At 24.6% G+C, this 20,551-nt stretch overlaps 1 protein-coding gene across 2 annotated transcripts; it reads left to right on the forward strand.

Moving 5' to 3' along the window:
* The first annotated feature begins 216 nt into the window (after window positions 1–216).
* On the forward strand, window positions 217–18,906 carry LOC145842205 (transducin-like enhancer protein 2). Of its 2 annotated transcripts, XM_082949616.1 has the most exons (18): window positions 217–261; window positions 576–679; window positions 857–920; window positions 1,027–1,071; window positions 1,295–1,357; window positions 2,267–2,332; window positions 2,532–2,898; window positions 3,109–3,170; window positions 7,284–7,418; window positions 9,715–9,800; window positions 9,873–9,976; window positions 10,248–10,497; window positions 10,745–10,952; window positions 14,375–14,566; window positions 15,172–15,299; window positions 15,452–15,640; window positions 18,109–18,289; window positions 18,655–18,906. In XM_082949616.1, exons 1-18 carry the CDS (start codon window positions 235–237, stop codon window positions 18,760–18,762), a joined length of 2,379 nt encoding a protein of 792 aa, XP_082805742.1. In that variant the 5' UTR covers window positions 217–234; the 3' UTR covers window positions 18,763–18,906. The 2 variants fall into 2 exon arrangements, with proteins under 2 accessions (XP_082805742.1, XP_082805743.1); XM_082949617.1 differs by lacking the exons at window positions 217–261; window positions 576–679; window positions 857–920; window positions 1,027–1,071; window positions 1,295–1,357 and adding an exon at window positions 1,873–1,893.
* Window positions 18,907–20,551: the final 1,645 nt, after the last annotated feature.

The following is a 20,551-nucleotide window of genomic DNA, read 5'->3' on the forward strand; positions in this document are numbered from 1 at the left end:
GAGTGTGCACATAAGTGTACTTCAAATCTTACTGGCTACTGAACAAACATAGTTAGTTTTATTAAAAAAAATATATTTTGAAGTTAGCATCTAGCTGTTGACTATTTGCTTTATTGTTTGACTTTGGTGGAAGTCAAAGGAATAATTGAAAAATTTTTTTTTTAATTTACTTGGATTATATATTAAACCAATTTATTTTTTCAGATATAATTTACATTGAAAATCAATTACAGAATGTTTCCACCAACAAACAGGTCTAATGTAAGTTTATTTTTGTAACATTGTATTATCAAATATTTCTAGTTCTAAACAGAATACTTTCGTTTTATATATTTGTTAAGTTTTTACTTGTTACAAATATATTTCTAATATTAATCAAATACTAAATTATTATATCTGAATCATTTACATTTTGTAATTATGAAACTTAGTTTACACAATGAAGTATTTTTAACAAGATAGTTTTGTAAAACATATTTATCTGTTTTAGACTAAAAAAAGTAACTGTTTAAAATACTTTTTGAATAAAATACCCAGTTTTAGAACTATAATTAAAATAAATAAATTTCAAACAGAGTTCTCATCTTCCTAGTAAACCGAGTATAAATGAAAATAATGTTTCTGAATATTGTGATAAAATAAAAGTAGAAACTACAAATCTTCATAATCGATCTCATTCGTTAGTACAGTTATGAAATAAATGTTTTTAAATTTATTAAGTACAATTTGTTGAGTACATTATACTTAAGCTAATCAAGGTTTAAAAAATTATAAATACATTGTAGAATACATTTTACCTTATAAACATGAAGAATAACTTTTTATGACTTTTTATTATCTGAACTATTTTTGTTAGGTTGAAAAACGAATATGAAAAACTTGTAGCAGATAAAACTAAAGTTGAAAAGCAATATGTCATGGTAATAAAATTTGAGATTCCTGTGTGTTTTTTTTTTAGAAAATCAAAAGTAAATTTTACGTAACTTTGAATAGTTTAATTTATTTTATAAATAATGTTTTTTGCAGTTTTACGAAATGTCATATGGTCTGAATCTTGAAGTCCATAAAAATGTAAGTTATTTAAATATTTGTTATTTAAATAATTGTTGAAAATTTTAAACCACATATGCGTATTTACTTTTATTACGTTAACAACTACAAGCTATTGATTTAAATCTTGTGGCTGATAGTTATCTTGTTATGGCAATTATTTTGAGAAAAAATCATGAAATTATAATCGTAAAATAATAAAATTGTCTACATTCTTATCATAATTAATTTTGTTACAAAACAGAGTGAAATGATAAAAAGAATGATCGGAATAATTCAAAGATTTTTACCTTTTCTACCTCCTGAGGTAAGTATTTTGATTTTATTATTTTTCTTTTAAAAACATTTTTTACTTAACTATTAAGTTTGCATATCAAATATTAGCTATATTCAAACACAGTTTAGAAATAGTTATTTTTTAAAAATTAAAAAAAAATTAAACAGCTGTTAGGTAAAAAGTTGTTATGGTAATTTAATGTTTTATTAGTTTATCAAAAACAACAAACTTGTGTCTAGTGCGAAGCCGTAGAATTCAATTAATCAAAAAGACTTTTTTATGTGAATTTCGTATTTAAATACCTATTTAAATAATTTAAGGCTTGTTTGTGATCAATTTAATTGTGATGTTTTTAAACACGAACTTGTAACTATTTTTCATATCAATATTTTTTTAATTAATGTAAAAGCTGATTTGTGTGAAATGACTAATTTTTTTCATAAATTATTGATGTTTATTTTGTGTTTTATTCCGTTGAAAGTTTTTAGTATAAAACTTAAAAATTTGTTATAAAGTAAAAACTATTCATTTCAGATTGCTAAAATTTTCAAAACATAATGATAAATGTAAGTGTTTAAATTTTTTAAGTTTATAGTTTTTATTGACATACTTTATATTTGTTTTAATTGAGTTAAAACAGTTACTTGATCAGCTTCAAATTTTTTTTAGTTATGTTTATCACAAATATAAAACAACTTCTAAAACATTTTCGTTCATTTTTTCTCAATATAAATTGAAAAAAGTATATATGATGACATCTAAAACTAAAGATATAACTTAATTACAAAAACAATAATTGGTCAACTGAGATACTTTGAATGTACATGTCTCCATCATAAAAATGATAAAATACTTAAAGTTTGTTTAATTTTATGTTGTTAAGTCTATATAACACATATAAAGTACGTATTACATTATGTTAATAATTATTTCTAACAGCAACAACATCATGTTACTATTGCTTTGGAACAAGCTAAAAATTTTGATGTTACTCAGCTATTAGCGGTAAGTTAATTTGTCCGCTTCTATTAATCCATCATTAATCCATTAATTCTAAGTAGTTTCTATTAGTAATCAAAATTAATAATGATTGAAATTTAAACAGTTATAGTTTTATAGATCAAAAGATTCAGTATTTTACCTGATTTTTCTTGACATTACTTTAAGTTATAAACATAGTAGTTATAAGTATAATAAACTTTAGGGCCAACAAGCAAGTTTACAACATCAACTGCCGGGAGTTCCCCAAATTCCAAAATTTCAACAAAATTTAGCAGGACTTCCACAGAATTTAGGAATTCCAAACTTAAATTCAGCACAACAGTCGCTTCAACTTGCTTTGTCACAGCATCAGCAGTTACTTCGTTATCCACAAAATTTGATAAGCAATTCTGAGTTGCTAGGCAATCCTCAGTTGCTTGGTAACCCTCAGTTGCTTGGTAACCCTCAACAACTACCAAGTAGTCATGTTCGTTCACAGATACAAGCTTTACCTCAATCCAAAATGCCTCATGTACAAACTAATGGTCATCAACCAATAAAGAAAGAAATAACATCAAATCATAAACATGGTCAGTTTTATAGGAAATTAGTTTAAGTTTTTTTTATTATAAAGTACATTTAAATTAGAGTTTTTATATAATTTTTAAAATACTTCAATTAAAACTAAAGGACAGTTTATATAAATTATTTTTTAAAAAAACTAAACAAAACTTGTTATTTTTATTTTACTTATAATGTAAAATTTAAGTACTTTATCCAAGACTTTAATTATTTCTTAGGTCAAAATGGCTCATTTCAGCCAGTACACAACAAACCTGAAAATGTCCAAAATCAAACACAAGTTTGTTATTTATATTTAATTTTTGAGCTTTTAAGCTAAAGGTGGTTTATGTTGTATATATATATATATAAATAAAATAAGGTTAATATTCAATCTTGAACACCTTCTACTAAGCCCACTTGAACTGGCTGAAGATTAGAGACAATCTCATTTGTATTTTTGAAACATATGTTCCAGCATTTTTAAAATCGTTATTTCAATAAATTATATATATATATATATATAAAGGTTTATTTAAAGATGTAAAACTCAAAGGACTCGAGTTTTGTGCCTATGCACTCATCAGCTTCAAAATAAGTTTAAAATAAAGCACAAAACAAAAACACAAATGAAAGTTAAAAAATTTAGCATAAATAGATTATGACGTAATTTTGGAACTATTGAAATCATGCAAAACGGCTTGTGCAAAAATTAATATACCAATCGACATTAAAATTTAAGTAAGTTGAACATGTGTTGAATGTTAAAGTTACTCTTGTGGTTTACTACGATATTATTTTGTAGTTTTTACAATTATTACAATTTACTTTCATAGTTAATTATTACCAAGTTAAAGTTGAAGCTAAAATAAAAAAAATTGTATCAAACAATTTTCTGCCAAGTAAAAAATGTAAAAATAATTATGTTATTAAAGTTTCTTCGTGTTTTTCTTTTTAATTAGGGTTTAAAAACGTGTTGCCAGTTTTCTCTGCAATTTTGTGGTTTAACATTCACACACCGCAACTTGTTATTTACAATTTGGAAAGTACATGCTAAATTTAGCATTGTATAGTGTAAACAAACTCCTCTGAACTATTCTCCTTGAGTGTTTTTTATCTTGATAAAAACTTACAAATCTACTGAATTGCCTAAATGAATTGCGTATTTGTACAAAGAAATATAGAAGTTATTTTGAATACAATTATCTAAATCAGTAAACTTAAAATTTAATTTTATGAAGTATTTAAGCACAAACAAATAAATTATTTCATTTTGTTGCTACTAATTATAAATTCAAAAACTATGCCATTACGTTTATACTTATTGCAAGCAACAAAAATTTATGTTTCTAACTATTTAATTTGCAGTATTGTGTGTAAAATGCTACAGCTTTATAAAGATATATACCGCAGTATATAATTTGCCTTTGTAGTAATATTTTTTTATATATAAATTAGCAAAATAAATTATTGTAATTACTGTAATTACTGTAAATTACTGTAATTTTTAGAATCAATTTTTTTTTAAGTGTATTATTTATAAACCATAAATACAACTTTACTGTCACCAAAAAAATATTCATTTTAAAATATTAAGTTGTTGATAATATACTTAAACTAGTTGTAATAACAATAATAGATATCATAGAAAAATTGTACAAAATAGTTAAACGAAATACGAACGAACAAAAATGCTAAGTTATAACTAAAAAAAGTGTTTTTATTTTAAAAGTTAGAAAAAACAAAGTAAAATCGTAAAAATGAAATAGTTAATAGATAAAAAAAAAAAAGTAGAAAGTAAGCTTTTAAAAATAAAGTTTAAATTTAGATGTAATGTTATAGGCGTTTTGATAATTTGTTTAACAATTCTAAAGTATTAATTGACTCTAGCGTTGTATAAATCAGTCGTAATAAGTTAAAACAATTCTAAAAAAATTAAGTTTTTTTTTTACTGTAGAACTCAACAATTGACCTCATCATTATCTCAACTTCAACTCTATTTTAAAAACAGGTGCCGATAATTAATTTGTAACAAAAAAAAGTCACGTATAAAAAAATTAATGAGAAAATTTACGGTAGTATTAATCACGAGAGTATACTGCGATATTTCTTAGAAATATTATTATTTTTTCATGATGTCGAATTTTTTTTGGTTTTGCGTAAGACGATTTAATTTCACAGTCATTATGTGATTTTTACCGATAATATTTTGTTTCTCAAACAAACATTTTAATATTTTTTTTCTATAAACTTTTTCAAATTTTAGAGACGTTGCACGAAAAACTTTAAACAGATTTCTTATATCTTTTAATTGTTTCAATTTTCTTCGTAGTTTTTTTTACAAATGAATGTTAACCAAAAAATATACTTGCTTATGGTTTTTAAACAAAATTTATAAAAGAAGCAATAAGCAGTTTATTGTTTTTTTTTTGTGTAACTCCACTATGTAAAAATATGTGCTTTAAAAATTAAATTTACATTTGGTTTACAAACTTGTATAGACATAAATAATTAGAAAATATATTCACAAACGTTCAAAGTTTACTTTCAAAAATTAAACTTAAGCATTTTGAACTATAAATTTTTATGAGACTTTCTCTGAAATAGCAACAATTTTGTAATTGTGGTTTTACGTAAAACGGTTTAATGTCTGCTTTTATTTTGCGATTTTTCTGTTAACATCTAGTTTCATCAATCATCTGTTACTCGAAGCACTTTTAAGTGTTTTAAATAACACTATAAGAAATTTTCATACAATAATTGATAGTATTTTTAATTTTTGATATCTTTTTTAAAGCATTTTTTTGTTTCAGATTTCCAGAAAGATATTTGGTTGTTAGTACTAAACTTTTTCTATTATTTTAATTAAAGTTTAGAACAGGCAACAGTTTTTTTACTGCTTCAATTTTTTTAACATCACTTACTATGGTACTTTTAAGTATTGAAACCAACCAATATTTGTTTATCAAAGTTGCATGTGCAAATTACATTTATTAATCATTTGATATCTCTTATCGTACTATTATACTGTTCATTGTGCAATGTTGGACTCAGGCATCAAAACTTGAGCCACTTAAACAGGACGCACAAGAAAGACAAATATTCAGTTGAAATAAAAAAAAATAAAAAAAAGAATTACTCAAAGTTAAATGTATTTATTTTAAGGGAACCAAATTTAGATTTTGTACTGAAGCTTAGGACAAACTTATATCTTAATTCATAATGTCAGAATATTAGCTAAATTAGTTTTAAAAAATTATTGCCATTTATACAAAAACTTTATGTACTCACTCAATTTTAAAATTTCTGAAATATTTAATCCTTTTTATATATATTTTATAACGAATAAAGCTTGCTTAGCTAGTCTTATTGAGTTTTCACCCATATAAGGAAGGCGGAGTGAAAACTTAATAAGACTAGCTAGGCAAGCTTCATTAGCTATAAAATCCACCTTTTACAGCGTTTCGCTACGTGTTGTGTACAACACCAACCACCCGCTTAACGGAATTGTGAAAGATGCCACACCTACCCATGATTTGAATAATATAGTATACATATTTAAATGTCGTTGCGGAAATGACTACGTAGGTCGAACATCTAAACGTTTCCACGTCAGGCGAGAGCAGCATGTCACGATAAAGCTAAAAACGTTTATTTTTAATGACGACGTAAAGCCGAAAAGTGAACAGTCATCTATTTGTCAACACCTCCTCAACAACACTGTTTGTGCCGTGAACTACCTGGAAAATAGGTTCGAAATCCTATCCCGAGCTAGAAACACTTACTATCTTTCAGTTCTAGAATTTTTGTTTATTAGAACTTGCGAGCCAAAAATTTCCAAATAAAGAGATTTTTACAATTTAAAACTTTAAAAATAGCGTGTTTAATAGTATTACTGTTTTCGTTTTTGTAGTAATAAATAATGTTTTTTTATTTAACTTAGTTTCGGGTTAAAATTTTACTATCTTAAATTTTTTTTTTAGCAATTTTGTCTCATAAATTACTTTAAACTAGCTTAGTACAACTCAGTTCTAATTTAAACGTTTTAAACAGACTTTTATACTTTATTACTTAACTATTTTTAGCTAGACGTTTCAAATTCATTGTATATAACTAAAATTACACTATAACATTAATAGTTTTTAGCAATATTATTCTGAGGATGAGCTAAACAAATTTAATTAATAAACTTTTGTTTTGAAAATGAGTGACTTATGTTTTAATATTTAGTCAAATTAAGATATTCGACACTGTTTTAAAAGTTAGACGTATATTATTAAAAGTTTTTCTTACTAAATTTAAATTTTTAGTCTGAATTCCACTTTAATAGTAACAAATTAAAATAGAGTTTAAATTCTTTTTAGTAATAAAACTGAAGCAAAAAATATATACAAATCTTAATATTTTCTTATAGAATGGAACACTAACAAACGAGAGCAGAAATCAAGAATTACTTACAAATGCTACAAAACAATTAAATTACAATTATAATGGTCATCTTCATAATCAAATATTAAATGGCAGGAAAAGAAAACTAAATTCTAATGAAGTATGTTATGTATAGTATATGAAATTATTAAACCAACGTTATGTACATTTAAGTACTTTAAATATTTGTTATACTAAAGCTTTTAAGCACTTCTTAATTTTTTTTTACATTTTTTACAAATGGTTTTGTATTAACATGCTATTTATGTTTTATTATATCATATTTAAAGTAAACATGTGTTTAATTTATTAGTTTTAACAGTTCAGTTGTTGAAATTTTAGATATATTTCAAACTAAGTTGGTACAAATGCTTTAGAACTGATATTTTAATTAAAGCAAATAGTAAAAAATCAAAAATATATAACTTATGATAATGAGGTTCGAGTTGATGCTTTAAAAAATTTATGTTAAAAATTAAAGTTACTAATGTATACTGTGTTTTATTTAAACAATTTAACATTGTTTCTAATTAAACACAATAGAAAAACTGTTAAGTAAAACAAACATTAATTTTATTTTTTTGAAGTAATTTTTGAATACAGTTTGAAAATAAAACGAATAATAAGTGTGAAAATGTTACTAAAAAGCTTTAAATGTACATTTTTCTACGTGTAATTTTTCTTTCATCATCCTGCCTTCAGTAGTTATGACGTCACAACCATATGTTGACATTGAAAAAAACCGCATAAAATCGATCACAAACAGTTAAACATTTTTTTTGTTTACGATGTAAAAAAAAATTAGATGAAATTTTAAAATCTAAGTTTTACTTAAAAAATCATTAAAATTATATATTTAATGAGAATATACAACTTTGAAAAGATATTTTTAAGTTTGAAAACTATCTAAAATACATTGTAGTTTTGGTAAGAAAGCCATAAGTATAGTATGATAGACTTGCTACGAAGTATTACCCTATTATAAGTCTTTTTTAAAGCTTCTTTAATGACTAATTAATTTTTACTGCTTGATTTTTTAAGAAAAGGTATTAGTTTTTTTTTATAATTTCGCGTCAAGTGTATTCCGAATTTAAAATATAATGCTTCTTAGTAAGTACAGCTTGATAACTGCATTTTGTAATAGTTTTAATAGCATGTTATGCTTTTGAAATATACTATTTCTTTTACTTTATTATTGTACCAATAAAAAAGTTTAATATACAGTAACCTCTCGCATCTTTACGCATTCGTGACGTTACGCATACGTGACGTTACGCACTCTCGTTTAGTTACGCATTTTAGAATTATAAAAAATTCAAAAAAAATATTTTTTCTAGTTTTGCACAATTAAGTTTATTGTATATTTTATTGTAACATACAGTTTATTGTTTATTGATTTTTATTGTAAATGTGTTTTTAAATGCTAATCACCTCTCTATATCTTTAGACTTTGTAAACTTATATTTCTTGATTAATTGGTAAACATTTAGTTTACCTCAGTGTATCAGAAATTTCGTTAACAACAAGAGATTAAATTAAAATTCTGAAAGAAATATTACTGTGTCAAATAATGAAAACATAATGAATTAATGAGAGTTTAAGATACAAATAAATAATACACCACTGTATACAGACATCACACCATTTTTTAATTGTAAACAAATGCTTAATTATAAACTGAATTTCAGAAGTAGAATAGAATATAAATGTTAAGTATCAAAAAGTAACATATTAATAAAGATAAAAGTTACTTATTATTACAATTAGTAAAATTAATCTACAAGTTAAGTTTTGTTATTTTATGTTAATTTAAATCCTTTTTTTTTATAAATGTACAGCTTTATTTTTTGTTTCATATTTTAAAATAAATTAAACAAATTTTTAAAAGTGGGAAAGTCCCAGTCTGCTTTTAACTAGAAGCAATATCAAAAAACTGCCATTAAAGTAAATATGTTTGACACCTCTCGTATCTTTACGATCTCTCGTGTCTTTACGCACTTTTTCTGTGGACACAATGTGCGTAAATAAGCGAGAGATTACTGTACATTGAACTACTCAACCAAATAAAAAAAATAATTATAAGGTCATATATACTCAAAAAGAACTTATGCTTCTAAATTTTTAACTAAAATTGTTTGTAGAGACACCTTTTCTATGAATTATCAGTTCTACAAACACTGCAACTGTATACTAGCTTTATATAGTGATAAAATAATTTTAACCTAAGTAAAAATAATCAGTATATGAACTTAAACATTTAATGTACAAATTAGACATAACAGTATTATTTTCAAACTTATAATGAAATTAAAGATATTAGATTGCAAAATGATATTGATTAGAAAAAAAAACTAATACGAAGTAGACTAAACTATTTTTTATAAGCCGTTTTATCTTACACACAACAATTAAAACAGAACCAACATGCAAACGGTCATCATGATAAAAATGGAACAACTAGTCCTAATTTTGTTACTTCTATTAACAATGTAAATACACTCAGGTTAGTTGTAAAAAACGCTTATTTTTTCTAATGAGTTCAAGTTGATTACTCTAAGCAATATTTTTTCAACAGGGTAAAAACAGAACCTGCTGATGGAAGTATCAACAATAACGGTCATATAATAGATGATAAAAAGTTTGCAGAATCTCCAATTAATAAATCAGAAAAAACTGCAGGTTTAAATAAAAAAGCTTAACATGTACATCTAAGTATGAAAATATTGAGTAGAAAATATGTTTATAATGATTAAGGAAACGAATTTAATTAATTATTAACAAACTACTGCTGCTACTACTGCTAAATATCTAAAGTAGTTTTTCTTTATTATAATTTGGTTAAACTTAATATTAAAAAAAGACTCGGTTAGGACATAGTAATTCAAATCGAAATTGTAGTTTAAAAAGAAATTTAAACTGAAAGTCTATCAATTAATTATGTTTTTTTTAGAAACAGCTAGTACCAGACCAGTTGTTCAAAGACCACAATCAATTCAAATTCATCAAAGAGAATATTCTCCTAAAACTATTATGACGTCACAATCTGCTATTACGTCACATTTACCTACTTCTTCTGTAATGATGTCACGAGTTCATCACAGTATGACGTCACAATTACGTAACCCTTACGATTATTCGTCTCCACCTATGAATAAAAATCAGTCAGCAACTTTAGATCATAATTTAATGCCTAATATGAGGTATATTGTTTATAACTTTTTAACTATTTATTTTTCATCTAATTGATGTTCTTGTTCTAACTGTTATCTTTTACTTAAAACTTGTAAGATTGACATACTGTTTCTTATAAGAAATAAACAATATTTACTTTACTGAGTTATATCTTAGATATGCTAAGCTAATAAATCCTTTATTGTATTTTAAAACACTTATAAAAATTATCACTACTTTTTTTTAGAATATTAATAATATTTTTATTTTTCACAGATCACAACCTTCTAGTTACCATTATTCATCATTAAACTCTCCAACACCTCAAAGAGTGAGAATTCCGTCGAATTATATGAATGAAATGCCTGAAAAAGTTAATGAATTGTGTTCACTCAAGCATGACCAAGTTGTTTGCGCTGTTGCTATTGGTTCAAATGAACAACAGAGACATCTAGTGTACACTGGTAGTAAAGGATGCGTTAAAGTAAGTTGAAAAATTTGTTGTACTTTATACTGCTGGGTGATTACTACCAACCGATCGAAGAGTAATAATGTTGTTTTGGTTTTGTTGATAAATAGTAATTACATAAGTTTTCTAAAGTAGTTAGAATCATCAGAGTGTTTATAAACAAATTGCTTCGTTTAATTTCGCTGTTCTTAAGTTTAAATCACTCATATGAATAGTTATAAGCAAATAAGGTATTTTATTAAATAACTACTTGTTAATTAAGTAATGAAATTCGTACGATCTAAATACCTTTGTAAGTTTTATATCTCGTACAACTTGTAATCTTTAAACTTACATTTTCTTGATGTATTACAAATGTAGTTGGTATTTGTTATAAATGTAAACCTTAACCGTTTAGGTAACGTTTAACTGAATTTAAACCGTTTTCTTATATTTGTTTGCATGATGCATGCACGTAGAAATTTATTTATTAAGCTGTATAAACTTTTATAAAAAAGTATTAGTATTTAAAAAAATATCAACCGTATTATGCATGATTAATGAACTACAATAAACAGAATTTATAAGCATTTACTATCTTGCTTAACCCTAAACACTATATAATCAACTGTTGCCAAATGGTAACAGATCGTGATTTTAAGTTTTAGTGTTGATAATAACAAAGCCTTATCTAATCTTGATTAATAATTAATCAATTATATTACTGGTATGCCTTTCTACAGGTAATAAGATTTAGTGGTAAATAAAGTACTAGCGGCTTATGTTATTTTGTATGCAGACTTGTTGGTAGATTGCCTTTTTAAATTATTTATTTGACAACAGCTGTGAAAACATAAAACAACTGTGCTTTATTATCACTACCAAAATAAAATATTCAAAGTTAAAGTTGTATAACATCAAATAAAACAATTTATATATTATATCTGGAACATGTTAAATTGTATTTTGTTTTAAATTTTTTTTAATAAGAAATTTCAATAAATTTTACCTATTGACTAAAACTAAATCCATATAATGATGTTAGTATTTACACAATACACTACAATTTGTTTATATATTTTCTTACATTGAAAAACTAATACTTTTTCACTTAAAGTTTAATTGTTATATTATTATTAAACTATTGTGTAACTTTTATGTTAACCTATACAACAAAAACATTACTTGATGCTAGTTTAAACAAAACCTTGTACTAAATTTGTTTAAACTAAATATATAAAAACAAAAGGCTAGGATAAATAATAATCAAAAATTAGCAAATTATGTTTGTGGTTATCAAATAAATTATTTAATAGCCATATAATTCGCCTGTCTTGGTAACTAACCTTGACTAAGCCTTATTAATTAATTATAATGCTTGTCACAGTAACTACTGATTATCTACAGTAATTACTAATTTCTGCGGTTTATAACTAGTGATGTACCGGACCCGGATCCGGACTTTTTTTTTTCAAATTAGAATCCGGCTGGAACCGGATCCGGACTTTTTTTTCAAATAAGAATCCGGCCGGATCCGGATATTAGACAAAAATTGCAATATCCGGCCGGACCCGGATAGTGAGTCCGGTACATCACTAGTATAAACTAGCTTGAGTCAGAATGAGGTTTTTAAAAACTGAAAAAAAAGAACTTTAATCTAATAATAAGTAGAACAGCTAGCCACAAGGTTTACAAATTTAGGTGTTATTTACAGTTAAAAATCTGAAATCAAGTTCTTGAACAAAATACACTAGAAAATTACAAAATATTGAAAATTGGATCAGCTCAAACTCATTCAAAGTCTAAAAGAAAACTAGCCTGAGTTTTTATAAAAAACTAAACTAGCCTGAGGCAGTTCAAAATTTTCTAAAATTTCCAAAAATTTTCAAACTAGCAGGGTTGCCACTGTTTAAGTCAATAAAACTAGCTAGAGTGAGTATAAGAAAGCCTGAGTCAGAATGAGGTTTTTAAAAACAGAAAAAAATACTTTAATCTAATAATCAGTAGAACAGCTAGCAAAGGTTGATAATTTGGTAGTAAAGTTGTGGACTGATTGTGGTGCACTTAACTTATTAGTACTACCCATTATAATTAAATCCTACCTTATTTAATTAATATCTAACAAATACTTAATTCTAACTGAGACTACTTTCTATAATCAGACACGACAGTTTTGAGTGATAAACCTTTTATATAAAACACAACAAGAAATACTAGCATATACAAAATTATTAATTACTTTGGTAACACTGTAAAAACTGGAAGCTATTTAAATCTATATCAAAAGACTTTAAACAAAAAACTAAAAATTAAATAAATATTTTAGTAAACATGAAACTGTAAAATTTTCGATAAACTATTAGACTAAAAACCTGGCTTAAATATTTAAACAATTAAACACCTGTTGAAACATTCACTTTTAAAACAAAACACTACTTACAATAAGCATTCACAAAAACGTTCAAGATATTTTGCTGCTTTAAGCTACACACCAAACTAACTAACTGCTTACATATAAATTGCCTGTCATGTTCTGATGTTTTGTTGCATCAGTATTTAGTTTGAAACATTTCGTCATATGATTCTCATTGGCTCATACATTCAACCGTATTACTCTAAATATTCTCTGAGCTCAACTTTAAACAATAAAAAATGCAAGTATTCATTCCAAAGTTTTCAATTTTACAACATACGTAAAGAGTTGCATTTCATGAAATGTTTATTTCATAGTTTAAATGTTAACAAATGTAAATTAGTCACGTGTACAAAATGAGCCAATCACGGTAGGTGTTTAATTTTAACTGACGAAAATGACTCTTAACAATTTATACAGGGTTTGTTTTTGAAAAAATACTTTTGAGAATGCTCTTTTTTACTAACTAGATCCGGGTCCGGCCGGATCTCTGTTAGGATCCGGCCGGAACCGGACCCGGACTTTTTTTTTCAAATTAGAATCCGGCCGGAACCGGACCCGGATTTTTTTTCAAATTAGAATCCGGCCGGAACCAGATCCGGACTTTTTTTCAAATTAAAATCCGGCCGGATCCGGATATCAAACAAAAATGGCAATATCCGGCCGGACCCGGACCCGGATAGTGAGTCCGGTACATCACTATTTATAACCTAACACAAACATATGTTGTATACCGTGAAGAAAGTAGGTTATGTTTAAACTGAAATATTTTATCTGTACATTTTTACTAAAAAGATGATATTGTTTATAATAACTTTATTTGTTATAAATTTCTTTCTTGGATGAGTTATTTATAAAAACTATATTTCCACATGTATACAAGTAAACTTAGAAACAACAATTTTGCTTTTAGTTTTCAAACTGAACTCAATTATTTTATAGAGAACTATTGACTTGAAGTTTATCAGCCCGGGTCAATTTCTATCAATAAAATATTATAATCTTATTTATTTAAGTTCGTACTTTAAGTTTTTTTTTTGTTCAGATCTGGAATATTTCGCAATCTGGGTCAAACAATGAAATATCAAAACCAGTGATGCATATCAATTGTCTTGATGACGAAAGTTACATAAGAAGCTGCAAAGTTATAAATGAGGGAAAATCCCTTTTAATTGGCGGTGAATCGTCCATGATATCTTTGTGGGATCTCAATAGTGGGGGAGCCCCTAAACTGAAAGTATGATAGTAATTTTTCTAACAATATATGGTGTACGTCATATGTTTTGATTTTTAGAAAACAAATAAAGTTATCTCAACTATTAGACGAGAAATAATGAGTTTATTCCTAAAACTTTTCTAGAAACTAAGTTTCAATCAAAGACCTCGTCAGTGGTTAAAAAAATCTTGTTCTATTTTCTTATTACTGACGACGTCCATGACCGAAACTTAGTTTGTAAAATAAGGTTTTGAAAGAAAAAATTCATAGATAGTATACCAAAGAGGCTATCTACTCAATGAGGTTGATATGTAGAAAAAGCTTTAAAATAGCGACTGATACTACTTTGTAGGCTATTATAAAAGTTAACTTACAACCGTTTAAAATAGTATTATAAAAACTTATTAATTAAGTAATGCTATATAACTTTCAAGATATTTCAAACATAACAATTTCTTAAACTTATTCTATAGTTTTGATATTAAAAAAATTCAAAAAGATACAGTTTAATAAGTTTAAATATAATAATTTGATAGTCTGTTTATTCAATTTTCAAATGTTAGTATGACTAAATAAAAAAAATTTTTATCAAAACTTAATTTAACTTATTATTTAAAAAATTTCAGGCAAACTTGGAGTCTCCTTCAGCGGCTTGTTACGCTCTGGCAGTTTCTCAGGATTCCAAAATATGTTTCAGTTGTTGTTCAGATGGTAACATTAATATGTGGGACATCCATAATCAGAAATTGATAAAGTTGGTTACATTTTACATGTGCTGTAAAGCAGATTTGTAGTCTTATTTTCATTCAATAGTACTTTTATACATATTTTTTTATTTTTATCAGCACTATAGATTCATTTTAAAAAAATGATTTAAAATCATCTAATTAAAAATATTCCAAACAGGCAGTTCATAGGTCATACAGACGGAGCATCTTGTATTGACATTTGTGAAATGAAATTATTCACTGGTGGATTGGACAACACTGTCAGATGTTGGGATATTCGTCAAAACAAACAAACTTCCCTCATAAATTTAAATAGTCAGGTTTTCTCATTGGGGTATTCACCTAAAAATAACTGGATTGCTGTTGGGTTAGTTCATTGTTTTAGTTTGTATATTTTGATAATTTATTATGCAGTACCAAACATAAACGTATTTTTATGTTTTTTGTTTTAATTATTTAGATTAATTCATATGTACTTATTATTATTAACAAAACTATTTATTGTATATGAAAAACAATTTTTTTTTGTGTATTTTTTTGAATTTTTACTTATGTTTTAATTACTTTTTTAAGAATCTAGTATATTAGTACATTATGATTTAATTTTCATTCTTTCAAATAATTTATTTTTTTTTTAAATAAAAACGTTTTGTTTATTATTTTTAAATATCACTACAAAATTTTATACATTTATTAATAACTCATAAATTACGAGCTACTAAAATTAGACTATCAACCTTTTAGTAATAAGTGTAATCAGAATTTAACATTACTATTTAAACACCTTGTTACTTATAATATATAGTCTGATAATTAGCAATTTTTAACATTTTAAACTTGTTTAATGCGAATTGAAACTTATTTAATTTTTTTTTTGTAGATTTTTGGTTAATAGCAAATTTTTACAAAAACTCTTAATTTTATTTTTAAATTATAATGATATATTTTCTTTGTTATATCAAAATACATAAACTATTTTAATTATCTTTTTAAGTTTTATATTATTAGTGATAGGAAATAAATAATGTTATCTATTTATATTTAAGTATGAAATATACAAACAATTAAATAACAAAAACGTTCAATACTATTTAATTTCAGTTTAAATAAATATTATGTAGCTGTACAATTTTAATTAGTATAAATCGTTAAAAGAAAGTTTTTATTTTACGTTTCATTGATAAAAAAGACTTTTGATTAGACCAAAGAAATTTTAAACATATTTTATTTTGTTTCTAAGCTGCATTGTGACGTAACAACGACGCTTGTAGATTTTTCGCGCGTGACTTTTATTTATCAACTTTCTAAATTTTTAAAATTACAGATGTTTGTGTTCTTCACATCTCTTTATTTAAAGGTTTTTAAAAAAACTGTACTTGACTTTGTTTATTACCAAGTAAAAAGCTAAAATTAATTTTGGTCGTTATTTATCAAAGGCATTTTTAAGTACCTTTGCAAGTTTTGTTTTAAACTTTCTTTATAATAATTATAAACATATACCATTTAAGTAGAGTAATACATTTTTAAACTTATATTTAGTAAAAAGTAAAATCAGAGCTAGTGTAGATAGAAAATTATTGTTAAATGCTAAAAGAAATACACTTTTTCTAATTATTAAAATCAACTTTGTTGTAAATACAGTTGTATACTATAATATTTAAAATAAGAAAGTTAAACTTCAATAAGCAAATCAATAACGTTTTAAAAGACTTGTGTTTAAGTTTATTTTAAAAAGTTGTATTGTTGTTTTTATTTTCTAAATAGCCTTCAATTTACATGTTATATTGTTTTTTATTTATTGCATTTTTTTCATACATAATGTAAAATTTTCATATGCAGTAACCTCTCGCGTCTTTACGCACTTGTGACGTAATGCACACTTGTTTAGTTACGCATTTTAGAATTCTAAAGAAGTCAAAAATATTTTTTTTTAAATTGCATTAATTAAGTTCATTGTATTTTTTTTAGTTTGAAATATGATTTTAAATGCTAACTCATCTGTCTATATTTTTAGACTTTGTAAACTTATGTTTCTTGACTAATTAGTAAACATTTAGTTATACCTCATTATATAAGAAACTTTGTTAACAATATAAGTTTTAATAAAATTCTGAAAAAATATGACTGTATTAAATAAAAAAAGTATAATGAAATAATGAGAGTAGTACAAAAAAATAATACAGCACTCTTGCCCTATATATGAATAAACATCTGAAAAAGAAACCTAATGAAACTTCCTAGCAAAAAGTAGCAGTGATACTTGATAAATATAGAACTTAAAAAATATAGAGCTTACAAATCTGTAACAGCACCAAATGCATACTTTTGTAAAATACTATAGAAACATATTTTAAAATAGACATCACACAATTTCTTAGTTGTAAACAAATGCTTAGTTATATGTTAAGTAGAATAGAATATAAATGTTAATTATCAAAAACTCACATATAAATAAAAACAAAATATACAAAGAATTTCTATAATTATTATTATTTTATACAAATTTAAATCCTTTTTTTAATACTTGTTTAATTTTATCTTTTGTTTTTTTTTAATAAATTAAACAAATTGTTAATGTTCAGAAAGTCCTTAGTCTGTTCTTATTAGAAGCAATATCAAAAAACAGTCATTATAGTAAGTATATTAGGTACCTCTCGTATCTTTACGATCTCTCGTATCTTTAGGCATTTTTTTTTTGTGAACACAATGTGCGTAAATAAGCGAGAGGTTACTGTAAACTATTTTTAACTAATATTTTTTGATATTTCTATTATTAAAAATTTGAATTACTTACATTTTAACAAAAAATATATACGTATTAATTATTATTTATAGTATGGAAAACAGCAATATAGAAGTATACAATGAAGATAACAACGAAAAATATCAAATAAAATATCATGAAAATTGCGTACTTTCACTAAAATATTCACATAATAATGATTGGTTTATATCAACGGGTAAAGATAATATGATTAATGGTTGGAAAAGTCCTTATGGTGCAAATATTTTTAATGTAAGTTAATTATTGTAGTTATTGTTAATTAGTTTAGAAACATTTTTTTACAAATACTGTGTCATGAACTTTATTAGTAAATAAATGTAGACGGTGATTACGCATATTATAAAACTAAGTTTAAGGTTTTCGTTTTTGTTATTAAGTTTACATCTATTATAACTAAATGTTTACTAACCAACTTTCTACAATGCAAGTTTGTCAATTAACTAAATATTTTTTAATAGAACAGCAAATATAATTATTGTAAATAATGAAATGGTCATTAAAAACAATTAATTGAAATCTTATTGTTATAAAATAACTTAATATTTGTGTACTTTTAACACTTTAAGCTGTTGTAATTGTTTTGTTTTTCATTTCAGCTAAAAGAAAGTTTATCAGTATTGTGCTGCGATATTTCAAAAGATGATAAATACATAGTAACTGGTTCCGGAGATAAGAAAGCAACGGTTTATAAATGCAGCTATTAATAAGATCTCTGATTAGTACACAATTCTTGGAAGAAAGTTATTGCTAAAAACATTTAAGCGATTCGAGTTATGTGATTTTACTTTAAAAGTTTATATTTTTTTCAAATGCCATTATTTTTTATTTTGCCTTGGTTTATACTTTTTCCTAACAGTCTATAAAACGTCTAATTTTATCATTTTCGATTCCAGTTTGTTTTGTTTAAATATTAATTACATATTACATACACACTCAAATTACTGAAAAATTACTTATATTTTGACAATATATTTTACTAAAATATGTTTAGAAACTTCGTTTATGATTTGTCTTCGATAACTTTTTTAATAATTTTCTCTGTAGCTTTCTGAAATTATGTTTTTGATGTTATTATTTTTAGATAAGTTACCGGTTTTTTCCATACTTAAATTTTATGTTTCTGCACTTATACAATTACTTATATTACTTGAACTAAAAAAATTATTAATCATATGTTTTTGTTAGAGTAAACTTTAGGGAGCAAAACAGAGTTTTTTAATGTTTCGTTAAAATAGATTTTCACAATAATGTAGCCTAGTTAAAATCTGTTTTATATATCAGTGACCCTAATTCAGTTTCTTTTATAAAAACTTCTAAATTTGTTTAAATTAAAATTTTCAAGCTACAGTAAATAAAAACTTGATTTAAAATCATAGTCCGTTGTAAATAGAAACAAATGCGTTTAACTTTTTAATGATGAAATTTAATATAAATTTAAAAAGCAGCCTATCCAAGTCGTAACATTAATTGAGTATCTAAATTTATAATTACTATATTTAGCAATCAATTAGGTATTATTTAAAATCGTTAACTACGGACAAAATTATGATTAGTTGTATTACTTATAAGGGTAATTACTTTAACTAAATTCTTAGATAATACATCTAAAATACATAAAATTAGCCTATAGTTTTAAATTCTAAATTTAAACGATATAATTGTTATAAATCATTTGGTCTTGTAGTTGGTATTTTTACCTATAGATAAACTAATATAGGTAAAAAACTATTACAGAACGATAATAATTATTTATTTGTTACAGAAAAATCTAAGTTTGCTGAAAACTAAGCTACAACAATCTAAGTGCAGTTTTTTAAATTATCTTTTTAGTTATAATATATAAAAATCTTTTTGTTTTGTTCAAGGTCAAAAAATATATTTTTAATCAAGATTTGATACTTCTTTTTATTTTGATCTTTTTAAATATTTTTTTTCATATAACTTTTTTATTTTAAGCATAATAATAAAAACTAGTAGTTATTTTTAAAACTTTGCTAAACTATTAGAAAATAGTTTAATTTCTTTTCAGTTTAGAAAATATAGAAAAAAAACTATTGTTTTAATTACTATTAAAATTAATTTAGAACAATTGTAATACAAAACAATCAGATTTTATTATTCACTTTTGCTGTCGTATAATACTGTGGTATTCATTTAAAAGGGAAAATACCATAACAACAAACATACAGTTTAACGGTTGATTGATTACGGAAGCCCATAATTATCTGTAATTTTGGTGGCACAGATGTTTTACTACTTGGGAGGTAGAATAATGAAAACTTGCTTGTTGATGGGAATAAATTAAGTGCTTTTACAAAGGAAATAAAAAAATTATAATTTAATTGTCTATGTTTGTTTATCTGTTGATGATTAAAGGACATTGATGTATCTGATTTGATTAAAGTAGATGTTTAGAAAACAATCTATTTGCATTAATATATTAGAAATGAACGTTTGAAATTTATGCTTTAGAAATAATTATTCTTATTTTAA

Source organism: Thalia democratica, chromosome 8 (assembly GCF_965202585.1).
Source record: "Thalia democratica chromosome 8, ktThaDemo2.hap1.1, whole genome shotgun sequence".
NCBI classification, from domain to species: Eukaryota; Metazoa; Chordata; class Thaliacea; order Salpida; family Salpidae; genus Thalia; species Thalia democratica.

Excerpts from the sequence above, each read along its gene's own strand:
- LOC145842205 (XM_082949616.1), top strand. The coding sequence starts at position 235 with ATGTTTCCACCAACAAACAGGTCTAAT. Across the intron at positions 9,977-10,247 it reads TAAATCAGAAAAAACTGCAG|AAACAGCTAGTACCAGACCA; the intron begins GTTTAAATAAAA and ends TGTTTTTTTTAG. Across the intron at positions 15,300-15,451 it reads CATAATCAGAAATTGATAAA|GCAGTTCATAGGTCATACAG; the intron begins GTTGGTTACATT and ends TATTCCAAACAG.